The following is a 21,965-nucleotide window of genomic DNA, read 5'->3' on the forward strand; positions in this document are numbered from 1 at the left end:
TGGCTTATACTTAATAAATATACTTTTTTGCCTATTTTATTATCCTTTGCTGGATGCGACTTCATGATTTTCTTAAGCACACAATGCTAGTTATCTTGAATTAGACCACACCCCTACACGGATAGGCCACACCCTTTAAGAAATTTGTCACGCCCCTTTCAGAGCACCCCCAGTTTTTTCCCCACTTAAAGCCCTGGGTATATATGTTAAAAAGAGTTGGACTCAAAGATGAACCTTAGAGGGAGGGGCCTTGAGCGATGCCCGTGCAAGAAGGAGAACCAAGGCTCGGTTCTGATGAGGAAAAAAAGATGCCAACTGATGTTGTGATACCCAGGCCAAGCCCTCACCCTGCAGCAGCAGATGGGACTCGGGTTGGGTGGGGCGAAGGTGGGAATGGCACACCTTGGAGCCCGGACCAGAGCGCCCCGCCTGCAGCGGCAGGTACAAGGCCTTCTGCTGCTCTCACCTGATAGGTTTGTGCACCTCCTCTGGGTGATGTGGCCCTCCGCCATCCCCGGGGGGCTCTTGTTTTAAATGGTGCAAAGATGAGGGAAATGCAGAGGGAGTTATTGGAGCCAATGCTTAATTTGTAAGAAAAAAGTACGTTTAAGGACCCTAGTCAGGAGGCCGGTCAAGCTTGCTCCATCCACTGCCCGTGCCAGCGCTGCCAAGGAAAGTGCCTGTGTGTGTAAGTGTGACAATTCTGGTGCGGCAGGTATTACTTGTTTTTATTCTATATTGAAATAATAAATAACTGTTGCTCTGCTTATCTCTAAATAACAAACAGAGTCCCATGTGGCAGCTGTCATAAGTGCCGGTGTTGACAATTAAGTGCGGTGCCGAGCACCGGAAACCACCGGCTTACACTGAGCACTGATTGGACCAATTGCTGATGAAGCCGGAAGTGACTGGCTGGAGGACGTGCGCTTTTTGCTCAGTACAAGATTGGTGCAGTTGACTGTTTGCGGTCCAACATTATTGGTGTAGCCTCTCGGGCTAAGATTATTTCATCCAAAGTATTTCTAAATAACCACTACCATACCTACGCCCATGCCGGAGTTCAGCGCCATCTCTGAGGGAGCGAGATGAAAAGGGGGGGTGTGTCCGACACTGAAAGGGGCAGGTCCCATCGCCACACTAGATGCTGTGAAGTTGTGTTGTTCAAGAGTGGACAACTGAAGACTTTCACCCATGCCACCCACACCGGACCACCTATACCCACGCCTGAAGGCCTACACCCTCAACACTCCACACCTGAAAACCCTACACCCACACCACCCCAAATGTAACATAAGCCAAGGTGGAAAAGTCACTTCAGCACCTCTTCAGGTGCAGCAAGCATGCCCCTACTAGAGAACCTGTTTTGCCCCTTCCCCACCTTACAATGTCCAAGTTCTCTTTAATTCCTCCCCTACAGCCATCTCATATCTCAACATTCACCACACTGCCATGCACTGCGTCCCGGAACACAATAACTGCACCTCAGTGGTCACCACGCATGACTTAGAAACACTTCCCATATAGGATCAAAACGAAGGCACCTTCCTTCCAATCACACAGGCTACACGGCCCAGCGCCCTGCCCATGTAGGCAAGCACTTCTGTGCTCCATATGGGGTAGTAAGCTCTGTATAACTACATGTGCAATGCTATACAGTACAGTGTCAAGGGTGGAAAGGCGAAGACATTAAACGGAAAGGGTTGCATGACGTGAAGGAATTTGACCGGATGGAGAGGGATGCATGAGCAGTGGTGGCGTCTAAGCTGTGAGACAGTAGAGCTCATGTAGGAAGCCCTGCTGTGGGTAGCAGGGCAGGTGGAGTAGAAGGTAAGCACGCAACGCCCATAGGGTAAAGGGGCTTTAGCCTCCCAACCCCCCTCCCCATTGTGTGGGCCCGCTTGTGGCATTGGCTGGGCAATGTCTGGAGTCTTATCTCAGCCACTCCCTAGTTTTTCACATGTCTTTAAAATATCATTTACATTCCTTTTTCTGAACTGGTTAACACGCATATTTTTCACTGGTTCCAGTACCCCCTGGGTCCCCACTCTTGCCATCTCTTACCTTTGTATTTTCTTTTTGCTGCCACAGTGGGAGAATGCATTGTGTGAAAAGGCATCTTATGAGTAGCGCTGCCATCATATTATTAAATGGGCCATTTGTTGTTGTTTAAAGAGTGTGCAAAGGCCTCGCCTTGATACTAAATAAGGCTGTAAATAAAATGGTATGTATTCATTTGTAACATGCCTTTTCTGTCTCCGTTTACTTTAATGATTAGTCATGGATCATTAATGCAGCCTTGGAACACATCTAAAAGTGATATTTGTATTTGCTGTTTAAAGTATGCGCAGATAAGTACTAACATTAAAACGGCTTTAAGTGATTTAGCTTATTTTTGTACTGGCTGGGACATCAAAATACCAGCGTAGCTGGTAGAAATCCAATCAGCTGCCGACCCTAAACAGGAGACTGAAAGTTTGTTGCAGGATCAGCACAATATTTATTTCCTCCATCCTCTATCCCTGAATTATTCCCTAATAGCAATAGTTTAAGATATCTGAAACCCTACACCAGCCCTCAATACAATGCTGAGCTACTCTGGGTGTCTTAGGATGCATCCTTCATTCAGACAACTCACTCCTCATTCTCATCATCACCCTTCAATTTCATGCTCACCCTGCACTCAGAGCGATTACACTGCACTCACACTGCTCACTATGCACTCACCCAATTCACCTGTCACTTACCCTGCACTCACAAACACAACCCTCACCCTGCATGCCCATGGCACTCCACTCGCTTGTCACTTTCACCATTCACGCCACACTGACAGCGATCCCACTGCTTTTGCGTGGTTACCCTGCACTCACACGTTCATCCTCACCTTACCCTGCGCCACACGAGCACACAGCACTCATGCCCCTTTACCATGAATTCTTCCTCCACTTACCCTGCGTTCACATGAGCACACCGCTCACCCTCCACTCACAGAGATCACACTGCCCTCAAACCACTCACTATTCATTCATGCTTTGCACCCGGCACTTACACAAGCAAACTGCTCATCCTGCACTCATGTGACACTTCACTCATCTGTCATTCTCACAGGTCATCCTGCAATCTCACTCAAACAAGCACATCACTCACCATGCATTCATTCCTCCTCCTCTTCACTTTCACCTGCACCCAAACTAAAGTCACATCACTCACCCTGCATTCACTCCTCTCACCCACACCTCACAGGGTCAAATTGCTCACTGTGCACTCACGTAGGCACTCCAGTCACTCACACAGCTCACCCTTCACTCACATGGGCACAGCACTCACTCTGCACTCACACCATGCTAACAAGCACAGCACTCACCCTGCACTTCCTTCTCTCCCCATGCACTCACCAGTTACTCTCACATATCACTCCTTGCTCTCATTGCTCACCCTGCACCACACACAGGCACACCACACACCCTGCATTTACACCACTCTGCACATACTCCTCTTACTCTGCACGCACTCCTCTCACTTGACACTCACATGGGCCCTCCTCTCACATTACATTCATTCAGTTCACCTGACACTCGTATTGGCACATTTTTCAGCCAACACGCGCACCACTCGCACCACTCACACTCAACTCACTCACTCACTCACATTATTCACCATCACCCAGCACTTACATGAGCACACATTTTACTCTGCACATATAAAAATTACACAGCTCTCATAGATACACACATTTCAACAAAGGCACCCACAGAATACCTGCTCTTTCCATAGTAATAGACGCCTACGTAATCCCATCTGCAACAATCGGGCTGCTGCAAGAAGGAGGACTGGACTCAGTGGTGTTACAAAGGCCCCCAAGGTGTGGGGAGCCCCCAAGCTCTTGGGGGCCCCCTCAGCACAGTACCCTGGACTGAGCACCACTGAGTGACTCAGAAGGGGTCCCCTCTATGTACTTTGGAGCCCCTGAGCTCTGGGGGGAGGGGCCCTCAGCACAGTACCCTGGACTGAGCGCTCCGGAGTGAGTTCAGAGGGGTCCTGTCCATGTACTTTGGAGGGGGGCACCCTCCAGTTCCCTTATGCCACAGAGTGGACTGAGACTGTGGGACATTGAGGAGAAACAAGGGGAACCCAGTCAATGGCTCGGGACCATGGGTATCAATTATTTATCAAAGTAACAAGTGGTCCTTAGCATATAGAGATAAGAGAAAAACCAAGATATTGTATAGACCACAGTGGGCTACTATATAGTTCACAATCCCTTGTCCAGCCGGGCAAGGAATTTTTATTGATTTGATAGATTGTTTGATCTAAAAATACAACACATAACCCAAAACAGTGGGGTTATAGTAGGGCACAGTCCTGTGCCGTACGTGGGGAAGAAGTGAAAAGGGACAATAGGTGAAAGAAATATCAGGCAAACAGGGTGAGCTTGCAGGTCACTGATATGGATTTACATTGACAGTGTATCCTGAAGTTACTCATACACACAATAATGCAGTAGGGTCACATGTATGAATTACTCTAAATGGAGTCGACGTTTCGATCCCAAGCTCTGTTATAAAGGGATCATCTTCAGGACGTGAAAATAATTTTGCCTGAGTAAAGCTTTTTAAACGCCAAGTTAGTGTCTGAGATTGAATTCTCTTCAAATGGAGTGGCCTGATTGTTGAAACCGCCGGGCATTGCCCATCTCTGGGGTATCCCTCTGATATCGGGCAATATTTGAGACGATGCTTACGAGCTCTGTGCAGGTGCCGGGGTTCGTTATTCAGTCATGGCGTCACCTTTGAATTGCTTTAGAATTGGTAATTGGTCCACCGGAGTCGGTGCTTTGCGTACACAGTGCCGGTGCCACGATTTGCTGCACGCGTTAATTGCGTCGCGTGTGGTTAAATGGTAAGTTTGCGTCCTCGACAGAAAAACACTAGTTAGGAGGGATGGCTGGTATCTTATAGTTGTAGGCTCCAAGATGCCAGATGGGATCGCGTGCGGTTTGGATTCCGGTTGCAGCCGTTGTGCATGCGCCGTGTAGGTCGCGAACTGCGAGGTGAATAATCTCAGATTAGTTTCTTTTCAAGCGGCATTCAGTAGTCCGGCGTGGTTAATGGCGCCGTGTTTGCGGGGCGGCCAGAATGATGACTGGTCCGCGGGGAGTTTGAAGATACTCTGCATACGCCGGTCACACGCTGTAACTGGCAGAATCGCTGGATGGAGATAGGGCTGCCAGATACAGCGTGTGACCGGCATATGCAGAGTATCTTCAAACTCCCCGCGGACCAGTCATCATTCTGGCCGCCCCGCAAACACGGCGCCATTAACCACGCCGGACTACTGAATGCCGCTTGAAAAGAAACTAATCTGAGATTATTCACCTCGCAGTTCGCGACCTACACGGCGCATGCACAACGGCTGCAACCGGAATCCAAACCGCACGCGATCACATCTGGCATCTTGGAGCCTACAACTTTAAGATACCAGCCATCCCTCCTAACTAGTGTTTTTCTGTCGAGGACGCAAACTTACCATTTAACCACACGCGACGCAATTAACGCGTGCAGCAAATCGTGGCACCGGCACTGTGTACGCAAAGCACCGACTCCGGTGGACCAATTACCAATTCTAAAGCAATTCAAAGGTGACGCCATGACTGAATAACGAACCCCGGCACCTGCACAGAGCTCGTAAGCATCGTCTCAAATATTGCCCGATATCAGAGGGATACCCCAGAGATGGGCAATGCCCGGCGGTTTCAACAATCAGGCCACTCCATTTGAAGAGAATTCAATCTCAGACACTAACTTGGCGTTTAAAAAGCTTTACTCAGGCAAAATTATTTTCACGTCCTGAAGATGATCCCTTTATAACAGAGCTTGGGATCGAAACGTCGACTCCATTTAGAGTAATTCATACATGTGACCCTACTGCATTATTGTGTGTATAAGTAACTCCAGGATACACTGTCAATGTAAATCCATATCAGTGACCTGCAAGCTCACCCTGTTTGCCTGATATTTCTTTCACCTATTGTCCCTTTTCACTTCTTCCCCACGTACGGCACAGGACTGTGCCCTACTATAACCCCACTGTTTTGGGTTATGTGTTGTATTTTTAGATCAAACAATCTATCAAATCAATAAAAATTCCTTGCCCGGCTGGACAAGGGATTGTGAACTATATAGTAGCCCACTGTGGTCTATACAATATCTTGGTTTTTCTCTTATCTCTATATGCTAAGGACCACTTGTTACTTTGATAAATATGAGACTGTGGGACGGCACAAGGATGGAGATAGGGATGAGGCTTTGGGGTACGGTGCTTGATTGAGGAACGTGTGACACCTTCAGCCATTCCTGGCTTTCTATTCACCACAAAGCTTCATTCCTAGACTTGTCATTTCTTATTTTTACTTTGTAAGTTGGGCCTCAAAAACCCAACAATGCAAAGTGTTACTGAATAAACTCCATGGTTGCCAAGGAAGAAAAGCATTTCATAAAATCACCTAGATGCTGTGATATTACATGTTAAAATGTGGATTAGTTGATTTCCAATACTGTAGCTGCTTGATCCACACGTGAAAGCAAATATAAGCCCCGCACAGCTGTTTTAAGGAAGTGCACTTTTCATTTACATCATACTCATAACACACATTGACAAGGCAATATATTATTATTATTGAAAAGTGTATGGAGCATATGTTTTAATTACGCTTCGTTAAAGGCGAGGCAGGTAGACTGAAGCAGCAGGGCAAGCTTTTCGAATACAATAAAAGCAGATTGACTAATGGAAGCATGAGTGGCAGTGTGTGTGTGTGTGTGTGTGTGTGTGTCTGTGTGTGAGGCTGACAGAACTAAGGTACGAAAGAGTGCAAGAGATATAGTGAGAATATATGTGTGAAAGAATGTGTGTGAGTGTATGTTTGTTCTGCATGTGTTATGAGTACAAGTGTGCTGCTGGTCCAGCATACTTGAGGATATTTTTGCCTTATAGACAAGGGAACTAACAGCTTATGGATAGGAGGTGTTACCTCTGGCAAACCGCAGGTCCTGACATGCTTTCATTAAAACGCCATCATTGGCTGTGGGGACCCGAACTGCCTAACTGAGAAAGCCGCAAGCCCAGTCAAACCCAGCAGCAGGGACACCGAACACGCGCCACTCCACCTGGCTGAAGGCCCTGACATGATGCATATAATCCTTAGCATATGGGGTGGATCAATAGCAAAATGTTGGAACTGATATTTGAGGTAACTCTTGTCATTAGATTTCCTGTACTCATTTTATAGAGGGTGTCAATGGCTAAATGCCTACCATTGTATACCGAAGGAATCTTTAGAGTTAGACTGTGGCTGAAGAATCAGGGCCGGACTGGCCGTAGCAGGCACTGGGCGTTTCCACGGTGGGCCGCAAGGGTTGGGGCCAGTTTTGGGTCCCTGGGGGGGCGTTTTTGTTACTGGGGAACAGCAATATCGGCCCCCTGTAACAAAATCGTCCAAAACCGTCCCTAGCAAACAGCTCGGCCGCACCCCCTCCTGCCCCATAGGGGGGGCTGGCAGAGCAGTTTGCCAGGGACGGTTTTGCTTCCCAGTCCGGCCCTGTGAAGAATCCATGGTAATTTTTTGACACTGTCATATTGAATGTAGTCCTTGGCATAAGGGGCTCACCCATGAAAAAATGATGACCTTGGTATAGTGGAAGTAATTTCTGACCTGAGACATTTGGAGAAAAAATATCTACTCTTAGGAAAGGCCAGGCGTCCCTGGTGCACCGTGAAAGTAATGGAATATTTCATGAATGCCAATAAGGGTCTGGGGTGTTTTTGCAAATGTTATCCTAAAAGTTTCAAAACATTCTCAAGGGAGAGGTCTACTCTCCTTTAAATTATCTACAAGAAACCTGTTCACTTGTTTTGCTTTCTGGAATTTGGGGGAAGTATTACACCCCACCACTTACATAGATATTTGTCCTCATATATTGGCTAGAAGGTTAGCTCTGACCCAATATATGGAAATGTTGTCCTGCCCCATTGCTGGGAGCTGGACTGACATTAGGGTGATGCAACCGGTGCAGCCGCACATGGGGTTGATTTGGATGGAGGGGTGCTGTGTTTACTAAACATTTTTGGTTTAAAAGCGCATGAACTTCCTTGTGCATCAGGCAGTTTTCAGGCAACAATGAAAATATCAAGAGAAATATGGAGATTAATGTTCCTACTAGCGAGGGTTCAGAATTTTGTTTGGTGGCAGTTTTGGCTCATCCTAAAGTCATGCAGAGGGTTAATGTGCCTGCTGCAAAGAAAATGTACCATGCAGATCACAGAAGGGGGGGGGGTGAGTAAACTAGGAGTAGCACTATGAAAAAAATGAAATGCACATCAGAAAAGGGCCATGGAGAGATGAGGTGCACTGTTGGAGAGTGGTAGTGCGGGAATTCATGGAGAAGGAGGAAACGGGGGAGGAAAGTGCCAAAAAAGACTGTTGTAAGGGCATCATCAGCACTTAAGCCGGTCCTGGCTGTGAGCTGCAGCAGAGAGGGCACAGGAGGGAAGGAGGCCAGTCCAGTAAACTGAGGTGCATGGATGGAGCTGTGGCAGAGGGCACAGGACGGAAGGAGGCCGGTCCAGGAAACTGGGGTGCATGGACGGAGCTGTGGCAGAGGGTACAGGAGGGAAGGAGGCCAGTCCAGGAAACTGAGGTGCATGGATGGAGCTGCAGCAGAGAGGGCGCAGGAGGGAAAGAGGCCTGTCCAGGAAACTGAGGTGCATGGTCGGAGCTGCGGCAGAGGGGACAGAAGGGAAGGAGGCCAGTCAGGACACTGAGGTGCGTGGATGGAGCTGCAGCAGAGGGTACTGGAGGGAAGGAGGCCAGTCCAGGAAACTGAGGTGCATGGATGGAGCTGCAGCAGAGGGTACAGGAGGGAAGGAGGCCGGTCCAGGAAACTGAGGTGCATGGATGGAGCTGCAGCAGAGGGTACAGGAGGGAAGGAGGCCAGTCCAGTAAACTGGGGTGCATGGACGGAGCTGTGGCAGAGGGTACAGGAGGGAAGGAGGCCAGTCCAGGAAACTGAGGTGCATGGATGGAGCTGCAGCAGAGAGGGCGCAGGAGGGAAAGAGGCCTGTCCAGGAAACTGAGGTGCATGGTCGGAGCTGCGGCAGAGGGGACAGAAGGGAAGGAGGCCAGTCAGGACACTGAGGTGCGTGGATGGAGCTGCAGCAGAGAGGGCGCAGAGGGAAGAGGGGGCCACGAGCCTTGATGGGCTCCGCTACAGCAGCTGTCATTCCCAGTGGGAAGGGGCACTGTGCCCCAGGACACGAGCCTTGTGGCTCCAGCAGCCATGGTCCTTCCCAGCAGCCCCCGCCTCCATCAGGACAGGCCATGTGCGCCTGTCCCGGCAGTGAGAGGGCGCATTGAGCGGTGGGCGCAGGGGGGCGGCGGTGGGCGCAGGGGGCGGCGGTGGGCGCAGGGGGCGGCGGTGGGCGCAGGGGGCGGTGGGCGCAGGGGGACGGTGGTGGTCTGTTCCTCCGTCGCGTCTGAAGGCGCGCGCCTTTCATTGAAAACCTCCGCCTGACTGCGGCCACCGCCAGCTGCTCTGCTGAGCACCGGGCGCCGCACGGGGACGCCACCGCCCGCGGGGCCGAGCGGAGCGCGGCATTAGCCATGGCGCACAGTCATCGATCATCCTGCAGCATCGGAGCCGGGAGCATCGGCTGCGAGGGGAGCCGTGCGGGGCCCTGGCCGGTGCTGTGCGCTCTGTGCGCACTGCCTGTCTCATGACTAGGGGGGCCCTAGGCCCGTGCTGTGCGCTCTGTGGGCACTGCTTGTCCCATGGCTAGGGGGGCCCTAGGCCCGTGCTGTGCGCTCTGTGTGCACTGCTTGTCCCATGGCTAGGGGGGCCCTAGGCCCGTGCTGTGCGCTCTGTGGGCACTGCTTGTCCCATGGCTAGGGGGGGCCTAGGCCCGTGCTGTGCGCTCTGTGTGCACTGCTTGTCCCATGGCTAGGGGGGGCCTAGGCCCGTGCTGTGCGCTCTGTGTGCACTGCTTGTCCCATGGCTAGGGGGGCCCTAGGCCCGTGCTGTGCGCTCTGTGGGCACTGCTTGTCCCATGGCTAGGGGGGGCCTAGGCCCGTGCTGTGCGCTCTGTGTGCACTGCTTGTCCCATGGCTAGGGGGGGCCTAGGCCCGTGCTGTGCGCTCTGTGTGCACTGCTTGTCCCATGGCTAGGGGGGCCCTAGGCCCGTGCTGTGCGCTCTGTGGGCACTGCTTGTCCCATGGCTAGGGGGGCCTAGGCCCGTGCTGTGCGCTCTGTGGGCACTGCATGTCACAACCTGGACTCGCACTGGCGGTGCCAATGTGCGCCCTTGAATGAAACTGGAGACCACTGGAATGGGATGTGACACACAGCAAACCTCACAGAGGGCCCGTGGCACAAGAGATTCAAAGGGGTGCCTGCCGCAGTGGAGGCGCAGGCCCCTAGGGGTCCGTTCCTGCGTCTAGCGCCTTGACATCCCTCGGCGCGAGCCTCATCCGCTATCAGCAGCCTCTGCCAGGCCTATGGTTACCGCGGACGCCTCCGCCTCTCAGCGGTGACCTCTCACCCCAGCAGCCACCTTAGGAAGCATTAAAGTCTGGCGGCGCGTGGGCCCGACATGTCCTCCAGGCGCTAGGAGGGGGCCGAGAGGCCTTTCATCGCACACAGGTCGGCCCCTCCGGCAGCCTGAGCCGTGCACTGAAGCCTTCCCATCCCTGCAGTCTGCGGCTGGAGTCCAGGGCGGGGGATCAATAAAGAGAGGTGGGCGAAGGCACAGGGCGGGGAGGGAGGGGGGAATCGAAGCCACAGGAAAACTAACAACAACACGCGGCAGAAGCGACGAGCAATCCTCATTAGCCGCAAAACGGGTTTACTCCTCCGCCCCCTCCCCCTCCCCAGTGCCGCTATTTAAAGCACAATCGATAGGGGATGCGCGCTCCTTACGAGGGGGCGGCCTCGTGGTAGGCCTGCCGGGGTGTGCGATCAGCATGGACGCGAGGAGTCAGACCTCAGCCTAAATGTGCCCCGACTCCAGCGGTCAGACTCTGCGTCTCACATATCAGCATAGAATCTGTGACGTCACACTTCAGCCCTACACGTCATACTGGAGCCCTACATGTGTCCACTCCCCAGACACCAGCGGGGCAGACTCTGCGGCTCACATAGCATAGAATCTATGACGTCATACTTCAGCCCTACACGTCATACTTTAGCCCTACATTTGTCCACCCCCAGACACCAGCGGTCAGACTCCGCATCTCACATAGCATAGAATCTGTGACGTCATACTTCAGCCCTACATTTGTCCACCCCCAGACACCAGCGGTCAGACTCCGCATCTCACACAGCATAGAATCTGTGACGTCATATGTTGGACAGGCCCCATGAAGGGCTCGCTCCCTCCCCGCATGACAGGGCCCAGACACCGGCTCTCCGGGGGCTACCCGCAGAAGCAACCCGCAACCCGCAACCCGTCCCCTCCGGGACGCCTGCTCCCGGATATCTCTGTGTCACGGGCCCGGGCCCCCGTCAGCCCCATTGCCCGGCCCAGCCGCCATCTTGGACACTGCACCACGCGGCCGCGTGGCCTCAGCTCGACCCCCAACCCTGGGCCCGGCCAGGCCCCGCCATCCCGGCACCACCATCCATCCAGGAGGTGAACGGACCACTTGGCAGGCTAATGGGAGAAAGAAGTGTCGATGGCTCTCCCCCGCCAGGTGCCGATCGCCCCCAGCCTCCCCGGGTGCTGGCTCCACCCCCCTGCTGGGTGTCTGGACTCCCTCATCCCGGACCTCCCGACCTCCCAGTGCGAGGGTCCGGACATCAAAGGGCGCCAGACCTATAACCGAGGAGCCCCAGAGCAGGAAGGCAGTTGTATCCTGGAGTCGAGAGACACCGAGAAGAACTCATCCTTGACGGACTGCTGGCGCTGCCGCAGCCCTGCCTTGTGAACTATCGTCCTGCCTGCTGGCGCTGCCGCGGTCTTCTGCAACCTTCATCCTCGTGGGACCTGCTGGCGCTGCCGCGGCCCGTTGTAACTTCCATCCTCGTTGGGACCTGCTGGCGCTGCCGCGGCCCGTTGCCACCTACGATCTCTTCGGGACCTGCTGGCGCTGCCGCGGTCCGACCCGTCCGACCACCGAGCTCGAGGATTGTGAGCTACCGCCGTTTCACCTCAGTACCCGTAGGTACCAAGACTGTCCCGCTACCCCCTTTCCCTACTAGAGACTAGAATTGAGAGGATCATCGTGTCCTGATCTCCTTGTATCGTACTACCTTACTTCAAGAACTGCCTATAAAAGGTGTTACTCTGATCTTCGTGTGGTGTCCATCTGTGGGGGGGGGGGGAAGTTACTGGTCTGTACGATCGCTGGAGACGGCCCTCACCGGAGGCCTCTCCCCTTGTGCTCGGCCGACCCTCCAGGTCCCCGTCTAACATCATACTTCAGCCCTACACGTCATATTGGAGCCCTACATTTGTCCACCCCCCAGATACCAGCGGTCAGACTCCGCATCTCACACAGCATAGAATCTGTGACGTCATACTACAGCCCTAAATGTGTCTCCTCCCTCACCCCCCAGACACCAGCGGTCAGACTCTGGGTCCCACATAATCCCTATGTCAGAATCTGTGACGTCATACATCAGCCTTAATTTTGTTAGAGCCCCACAGACACCCGCGGCCAGACTCGGTCTCAAATATCAGCACTGAATCTGTGACGTCTTACGTCAGCCATAAATGTATGTGTCAGACCCCGTAGACTCCAGCGATCAGACACCGTCTCAAATATCAGCATAACATTTGACATATTATACCTCGACCGCATACGTAGGTCTGACTGTTGACACAGGGAATCTACTCTGACTCCTCCATGTCTGAAAACAGCATCGAATCTGTGATTTCGCCCCAGCCTTAAATGTGTCAGAGTCAGACCCCGTAGACACCAGCTGTCAGTCTCAAGCGTCTCAAATCTCAACATAACATCTGTGATCTCATGCCTCAGCCTTTATGGGTCTGGCACCTCAGACGCAGGAGGTCTGACTGCATGTCTGAAACATCAGCATAGAGTCTCTGATCTCACACCTCAGCCTCAAGCACCTCTGATGTGGAGGGCGAGGGGTCAGACCCCTCAGAGTATGAAATGTCTCCATCAGCCTGAAGCGTAAATATGTCTGACCAACAGACACTAGGGTCAGCCTCCTCCATGTGTGAGTGGAAGACTCTATGACATCATACTCAACCTTACCTACCTCTGACCTCACAGACACTAGGGTCAGCCTCCTCCATGTGTGAGTGGAAGACTCTATGACTTCATAGCTCAACCTTACCTACCTCTGACCTCACAGACACTAGGGTCAGCCTCCTCCATGTGTGAGTGGAAGACTCTATGACATCATACCTCAACCTTACCTACCTCTGACCTCACAGACACTAGCGTCAGCCTCCTCCATGTGTGAGTGGAAGACTCTATGACATCATACCTCAACCTTACCTACCTCTGACCTCACAGACACTAGGGTCAGCCTCCTCCATGTGTGAGTGGAACACTATGACATCATACCTTACCTACCTCTGACCTCACAGACACTAGGGTCAGCCTCCTCCATGTGTGAGTGGAAGACTATGACATCATACCTCAACCTTACCTACCTCTGACCTCACAGACACTAGCGTCAGCCTCCTCCATGTGTGAGTGGAAGACTATGACATCATACCTCAACCTTACCTACCTCTGACCTCACAGTCACTAGGGTCAGCCTCCTCCATGTGTGAGTGATAGACTCTATGGCATCACACCTCAACATGATGAACCTTAGGCATGATGCCTAAACTTAAGGATGTAGGTGCCTGGGTCCTTCTAACAGTAGACAAACATGTCTCGAGTTCTTGATGTAAATTCCCGGCATCCTTTGGGTAGTGGAGACCCCCGGAATGGATTTCTTCAGGGCACGTGCCTAGCACATGGACTCACATGGGTTGAGGCCACACCCACGAGCATTGCCAAATAAAAACAGAACTCTGTGTAATGGGGAACAGGGCAAACTACATGTCAATAGGGTTGCACCTGATCGGTTTTCTACCATCTCCATGGTATTTTAATGCCCCCACCGGTACAAAAATAAGGAAAATCACTCAAAGCCGGTATTCATAGGTGTTATCTGTTCAGACTTCAAAAAGCAAATATAAATAGAACACCCTTTTAAATGTTAATTATTCCGGACTAATTCACTATAATAAACAAACACAACAGAGTTTTTACAAATTAATACATGGCGGTTTTCTTTAAAGTCCTATTTAGCATCAACCCAACGCATTTCAGTGCGGTGATGCGGAGCACCAAACTGAAATGCGTTAGTCTAACGCCTGATGCGTGATACTTGGCAGGACTATCATTTTCAGGCTTTTGCAGAGTCTTAAAACTGAACAAACGGACGGTACTTTGCTCTTGCAAAGGTGGCAAGCCGACACGTTACTAATGAATAATTAAACAGCCTTCTCACACTTTTGTTTATGTTTAGAGCACAGACATCAGTGCCCTGCGCTGCTATTCTATGGCAGGACAGGAGGCTCAGATTATGCTTTCTCCATTTCTTTACTACAGACAGCAGCCAATAGGAATACAGTAAAGAAAACAAACTACAACACCCATGAACACCTGGGCTACCATAGAGACTGTATCCCTATATAAACCGGATAGAGGATATCACTTCCTCTTTCTTTGCTGCTTCGCAGCCGAGTTAAGTTTTCTATCTATTTCTTGCTTCATATGTGCTTTGTTTATGGCTTTGATGACTGTACCGTCTTAGCGCTTGCTTAATAGATCGCTTTGCCAATGTGTTTACACTTGCGCTCGTTCGGCGCTCACCTGTTGTGTTCTATGCATTGCCGGTACTGTTTTCCTCTGTTTCGCCGCTCCGGTTTGCGGCGCTTCTGGTTCTGAGAGCGCGGGTCGCCTCTCCTTATACTCTGGCGCTCTGCGCCCGTGTTTTGCTGCTAGTGGAGTGGGAACGGGGCTCTGGAGGTCGCGCGCTTCAGTCGCGCGACGCTCCTTCCTGAATGTGTGCAGGCGGGCTTCTGCGCATGCGCAGAAGCCCTCTATGACGCTCCGCTTGTTGTGCGGTGACAGACACGCCTGAGGCAGCGTTTTGGAGAAGCCTTTCGCCCACAGCCTGCCAGGGAGCCCCAAACTGACGCCCCTGCCCAGTTTAGAGTGGGGGTTGGAAAATTTATAGAGGCTTTTGGCCTAGAGTGGCATATTCTTTGGCAAGCCAAGGTTCCCTCAACATTTTATTCCTTCTTTACTTGCTTCAGGGGTTGCTTGGGGTTTTTCTGTCACTCCCCCTGTGTGGTTTCATTATATTTTGGCCACTTGCGTTCTCCTCTGTGGGCTTTCAAAGACAATTTACTGTTTTTCATTGCTTCTTTGTCATTTTGCTAAATTTTTTGTGCTTATTTCACCATGGCTGAGTATGGTGAAGAGGAGGACGACTATTATGCGGTCGACAATGACCAGGAGTCCTTTGAGGACACATTGGTGACCGCCCTTGACCAGGGGGTGCAACAATCAGTTAAAACGGCGCTGGTTCGCGCTATAGGTCCTCTCAAGCGTCATTTGACGGATTATGCCACCCAGCAAGGTTGGCTTCCTTCCACCTCATCGAAGAAATCCAGTAAATCACCTAAGAACCCACATACTCAAGATTTTTCAAAGATGGCAAAAACTCTGCAGTCGACCAGTATTTCTAAAAAGTGTTCTAAGGCATCTCATACTCCTGATGACACGGATGATTCCTCTTCTTCTTCTTCTGACCCTTATGCACCTCCCCCTGCCAAAAAGGCCCGAAAGGAGCACTATGTGGACGCTCCGTCCAGACCTCAAGTTTTGACTTTTGAACCGGCGGACATTGTCTACCCTAACTCTAAATCTTGGCTCCCTTCCGTTGAAGTTGCTGAATATGTTCAGGATCATATCAGAGAACCTTTTGATCAGGAGGTGCGCACTCGTCTGCGCTCAGAATGCCCCCGGCCAGATTTGGCAGACAAGCTTGCTTGTACTCCGGAGGTGGATCCCACAATTCTGACTTACCTCAAGAAGTTTACCAAAGATCCCTCTAAGGGTATTGACCGTTCCTGGCGTATCTGCCAGGATAAGCTTCTGGATTTGCTTGGTCCTCTGACCAAATTGATGGACCTGGGGTATCTCGCAAAAGAGTCTAATTCTTCTATTGACCCTGATGATTTAATTGGTTGGGCTCAGCGAGCAGTGTGCATGTTGGGAAACGCCAATTGTGCTCTGTCCACGGAGCGTCGGCGGTCCATTCTTTTAAAGATGGATCCGAAGTTGACAGAATTGGCCTCTTCGGAATCGGGTCCTTTGGCTCAAGGTCTGCTGTTCGGACAGCCTTTTCTTAAAGAGCTGACAAAGTTCGTTGCAACTTTCAGTGGCCTGGATAAGGCGCAGAATTCTCTTCGTAGAGCTTTCCGTCCGGTTTTTGGGCGGGCCGGACGTTCTAGGGGACGTTCGTTCGGCCGAGGCTCTGGCCAGCAGCGTGGCAACCAGTCCCAACAGGGAGGTAATCAGTCCTTCAACTCCGGTTCAAAGGCTAATTTTTACCCCTCCCGTAAAGGTCGTGGGCAAGGCAATAAAGGAGGATATGGCAGAAATCAGGGAGGAAGACAGGAGTACTCCAATTCAGGTGAGGATAATTCCTTATTCAGAGGTTGTTCTGGGGGGCAGACTGCGTTTTTTTCTAGAGAACTGGCACATGATCTCCAGCGATGCTTGGGTGTTGCAAACAGTTCAGGGATACAGGATAGAGTTTTACAGCTCCCCCTGTCAGTCTCGTCTTCCTACTCCCCTTAATTTTTCCCTTCAAGATCAAAAGATCCTCTCCGAGGAAATCACATCTCTTCTCGCAAAAGGGGCTGTAGTTCAAACAACACGCCATCCTCAGGGGTTTGTGAGCAACGTCTTCCTAGTGCAGAAGAAAGGGGGCGGAGCACGATTAGTTCTCAATCTCCGAGACTTCAACGGCGGGGTGGTCTATCGCCACTTCAAGATGGAAGGCATCCATCTACTCAGGGATCTTCTTCGCGAGGGCGACTGGATGGTTCGCCTGGATTTGAAAGACGCGTACTTGTCGGTCCCACTGTTTCACCCACATCGCAGGTATCTCCAGTTTCAGTGGTTGGGGATTTGGTACGAGTACACGGTACTCCCATCCGGCCTCTCGTCAGCACCTTGGTGCTTCACGAAGCTTCTTCGGCCGGTTGTGGAATTTCTGAGGGCGCGCGGTGTTCGTCTAATAATTTACCTTGACGACATTCTTCTGATGGCTCAATCTCCGATTCAGTTGCAAACGCACTTGAATTGGACGGTGGACCTTTTGCAATCTCTCGGATTTCTAGTAAATCCTCAAAAATCTCTTTTGCTTCCCACTCAGTTGATCGAGTTCTTGGGATTTCTGGTGGATTCGATCTCTTGTCAGCTCCTTCTGCCATCCCAGAAGATCAGGTCCATCAAGAGGGAGTTGAAATCACTCTTCTCCGAACGGAGTGTGTCGTTGAGATCGATTGCTCGGATTGTCGGCCTTCTGGCTTCCTCAATTCAGGCAATTTTTCCGGGTCCGTTGCATTACCGGGCCATTCAACGGCTCAAGATCAGACATTTGCAGAAAGGACTGAGTTATTCCGATCTGGTTCCACTTTCGGAGGAGGCCAAATCAGAGATGCTATCTATGGTGGCTTCAACACATGGAAGCTTGGAACGGGAAAGCCCTCTTCGGGTCTACCCCGGATGTCGTTCTGGAATCGGATGCCAGTCTTCGAGGCTGGGGAGCCCGTTGCGGGTTGGTGACGACGGGAGGTCGTTGGTCTCGCGAGGAATTGGATCTTCATATCAATTGTCTGGAGCTCCTGTCGGGCTCATTTGCGATCCGTTGTCTTGCCCCGCAAGCGACGAATTGTTGCATACTTCTCCGCATGGACAACGTTTCTGCGGTTCGGTACGTCAACAAACTAGGGGGGACGAGATCGAGACTCTTGGCGGAGATCGCCAAAGATTTCTGGCATTATTGCCTCCAGCGGAGGATCACTCTTATTGCGGAGTATCTCCCGGGTCGCGACAATCAGGTGTCCGATTGGCACTCTCGACATCTGCTGGATTTCAGCGACTGGAGGCTTCACCCCAGGGTGTTTCGGAGTCTCTCCCGCATTTGGGGTCGTCCGTTGATAGATCTGTTCGCTTCCCGCCTCAATGCTCAACTGCCCAAGTTTTACAGTTGGCGTCCGGATCCGGAGGCTCTGGCCACGGATGCCTTTCTGCAGCACTGGCCTCACCACCTCTGTTATGCGTTTCCCCCGTTCTCAATGATTCCGCGGGTGTTGGCTCGGACAAAGCTCTTTCGGTCGGAGATCATTCTGATAACTCCTCTTTGGAGGGCTCAAGCTTGGTTTCCGGATCTGATGGAGATGAGTTGCTCGACGCCGCTCCTTCTTCCTCAGAAAAAGAACCCGTTGTTGGATCCCCTGCTCAACCCTCATCCTCTCATTCGGTCAGGTCAGCTCCGGTTGGTCGCGTGGCGGATTTCGGGGAACGCTGGCAGGTCTCGGGATTATCTGGAGACGCTGCAAAGTTTATCGGAGAGGCCTGGGCCCCCAATACCCACGAGCGTTATGTCTCCGCTTGGCGACGATGGGGTACTTGGTGTTCTGAACGGGATTTGGATCCCGCTTCAGCAGATGTTACTGTAGTGGTGAATTTTCTCGCTTCTCTGGCCTCTTTAGGTCTTGCTTACAGGACGGTCAATTCTTTTCGCTCTGCGATTTCTGCGGGCCATGACATGGTTGATGGGAAACCTGTGGGGGAACATCCCTTAATTTCTAAACTTCTACGGGGTGTCAGGCTGGTAAATCCGCCTTGTCCCAAGTATGTGACTCTCTGGGATGTCTCCATTGTTTTACGTTTTCTGGAGTCTTGGCCTGCTAACGCTTCCTTGTCCCGGAAACAGTTATCAGCAAAGTTGACAATGCTTTTATGTTTGGTATCCTGCAAGCGGGTTTCGGATGTTCGGGCCTTGGCGGGTAGATCTTTCTCTCCGGACGGAGTCACTTTCACCATCTCTAGACGTACTAAATGTAATACCGCTTCTGTCACGTATCCTGCTTTTCCGCAGAATTCCAAATTATGTGTTGTACAATGCATAAAGGATTATGAGGTGAGTACAGCTCCTTTTCGGCAGGACTTGTCTGGTCAGTTATTAATTGCTTTGCAAAAGCCTTTTAAGCCTGTGGCGCCTGCTACCTTGGCGCGCTGGGTGCGTTGGCTTATGTCTGAAGCTGGAATTGATGTCTCCATTTTCGGAGCCCATTCTGCTCGGGGAGCCATGGCATCTAAAGCCTATTCTGTTGGAGTGACTTTGACTGATATTATGAAGGCCGCTGATTGGTCTTCCGATTCTGTTTTCAAAACATTTTATTTCAAGCTAATTGTGGATATTGCTTCTGTTGTGGTGGCGCAGCTTTGAACAAGCATAATCTGAGCCTCCTGTCCTGCCATAGAATAAAAAATTTGCAAACATTCGTGACAAGAATTTTCAATTCTATTAAGGACACGGAGGCGAGGATTATCCCACCCATATGTTTTATCTGCATATTTTTACTGTATGCTTGTATATGTTATGACATGGTTCTGGTTTCTTTTATTGCAATGTCTCTTCCCTACCCTTAATTCCTTGGAGTTCCTTGGTTTTGGGATGGTGTGTTACGGCTCTGATTTTTCTTTCAGGATCTGATCAGAAGTGAGGATTTTCTGCAGTCCATTCTGTTCTTTGGCCTTCGCTGTTGGTTTCCGGACTTGTAGCTGTTTGCTGCGTCTTCCGACTACTTGGTTCCTGGGATTTCCTTCACCTGTTTTCGCCTTCCTTTGGACTTGGGATGTCTCCTGCTGGATGGCTCCGGTTCACTTGAGTTGACTTTTGACTTTTTTCTGATTAACTGTTACGCAAAGAAAGAGGAAGTGATATCCTCTATCCGGTTTATATAGGGATACAGTCTCTATGGTAGCCCAGGTGTTCATGGGTGTTGTAGTTTCTGTTTTCTTTACTGTATTCCTATTGGCTGCTGTCTGTAGTAAAGAAATGGAGAAAGCATAATCCTCGCCTCCGTGTCCTTAATAGAATTGAAAATTCTTGTCACGAATGTTTGCAAATTTTTAATTACATTCTCTGATGGTAATGAGGCATCTTTCTGGATTTCCTCAAAGAAACCTCGTACCGGTATGTGAGCTGGGTGACTAATTACAATATTCGCTTTTGCTAGATACTTTCACACAGCAGGCAAATGTTTACTGTTTATTCTCCAATTCCGTTGCCTGGATGTGTTACCATTCCATCATGGCCTACGTGTTCGTAAGATCTTGGAAGGAGCTAATCAGTCCCTTTCTTGACCAACCCAACATGGCTGCCAAAGGTAGAACAGAAGGCAGTGTACAGCCATTCTAGAATCCTCTTCGAACCCAATCCATCGAGGCGGGCAAACGTTCACATATGAGGTGGTCACACAAACCAGTGTCTGCAATCCATCATCTATGAAAAACTATATATAAAGGTAGCACTGCCAGAATATCTCCTTGCCCAATCCATCATTGCGTCCGTGAGATCCTGCACCTGAAAGAGGAAGTGTATCAGAGTGTCTATTACACGCACCTATCAATAGAGAGCAGTTATTTCTCCAATACTGGTTCAAGGGCTATATCCAGGGGGGTAGGTTTGGGTGTGGTGGGGGTGTTCAGGATTTTGCACCCCCTAATAAATGTAAATGTGTAGTAAATCGCTGGGAACACATTCTTTCAGTCTGGAATGAGGAGGTGTGTGCCGAATTTGACCTAGGACTTTTACATGCACACACAGACTAAAACACCAACACTCTCTCCGTTTTGATGTTCTTAATAAATGTTGGTTATTTTAAAAAATATTCTCGCTTAAATACTACTAACAATTCACAATGCTCTCCTTTTCCACTGCACCCTAAGCCCCGTGCATGTTCTTCTTCTCAGATAGTGTATGTTTGTAAGATATACCAGGGTGATTGTTGGGAAATCTGAAGCTTCCACGACAACCCCCCAATTTTACTGACCAAGATACCCCCCAGCCCACACCTCTATCTGGATTCCTGTTGTGGTGACTGGAAGGCGCAGTAAAAATGCAAATCTTTCATCACTGGCCTGCAGACGCCAAGACTGGTAGAACTTTAAATGTACTTTCAACCACATCTGTAGTGATTTAGGGGCCTTCTATGGGGAGCAGTGGCACCCCCTCCAGAATGTTTTAAAGAGGAGGCAGGCAGACACCCAACTGCAGTGCTTAATTTATTTAAAAATAACTTTAAAATAAAAATAAGTGCCAAGGCCCTCGTCAGGAGGCCACCGCTGCTTGCACCACCCTTTGACACTACCAACACAACTACAAGGCATCACACTCCTACAAGTGTGACAATTCAGGCTACTCCAGCCCCCCAAAGCTATAATGGCTTGGGCAGCAGGTATTAGTTGTTTTTAATATAACTTGAATCAATAACCAACTGTTGCTCTGCTCCTCTATAAACTGCATAAACAGCACCACCATGTGACAGCCTATCATAAGTGCTGGTGTTGACAATTAAGTGCCAGCTCCATAAAGCACCAGCTTAAATTAAGCACTGCCCAACTGCACTTTCCAAGCTGTAAGTCTTAGTCCGGCTTTGCCATTGACACCGCGTGTGATCTCGCACACACATTCCAGCACTCCCGGTGTAGGCGGGAGATTCCAGACTTAGTTAATCCGAACATTGCTTTGTCTTCCTTCTGCTTAACACTTTTTCTACTTCAATGCAAGTTAATCTGTAAATTAAATGCACGCTGTGTTTGTTCTCAATCTTGCTCTTATCTGAGCCCAAATGTTGGCATG

General features: G+C 50.6%; 2 protein-coding genes across 3 annotated transcripts in view; one reads left to right on the plus strand and one right to left on the minus strand.

Moving 5' to 3' along the window:
* Positions 1–21,965, minus strand: part of CADM4 (cell adhesion molecule 4) — a 1,180,582-nt gene that overhangs the window by 1,084,391 nt on the left and 74,226 nt on the right. The gene's annotated exons all lie outside the window — the stretch shown is intronic.
* Positions 15,482–16,885, plus strand: LOC144767445 (uncharacterized). The gene has a single exon (XM_078650872.1). It carries the CDS (start codon positions 15,482–15,484, stop codon positions 16,883–16,885), a length of 1,404 nt encoding a protein of 467 aa, XP_078506998.1.

The sequence above is a fragment of the Lissotriton helveticus genome, chromosome 7 (genome assembly GCF_964261635.1).
Source record: "Lissotriton helveticus chromosome 7, aLisHel1.1, whole genome shotgun sequence".
Taxonomy (NCBI): domain Eukaryota; kingdom Metazoa; phylum Chordata; class Amphibia; order Caudata; family Salamandridae; genus Lissotriton; species Lissotriton helveticus.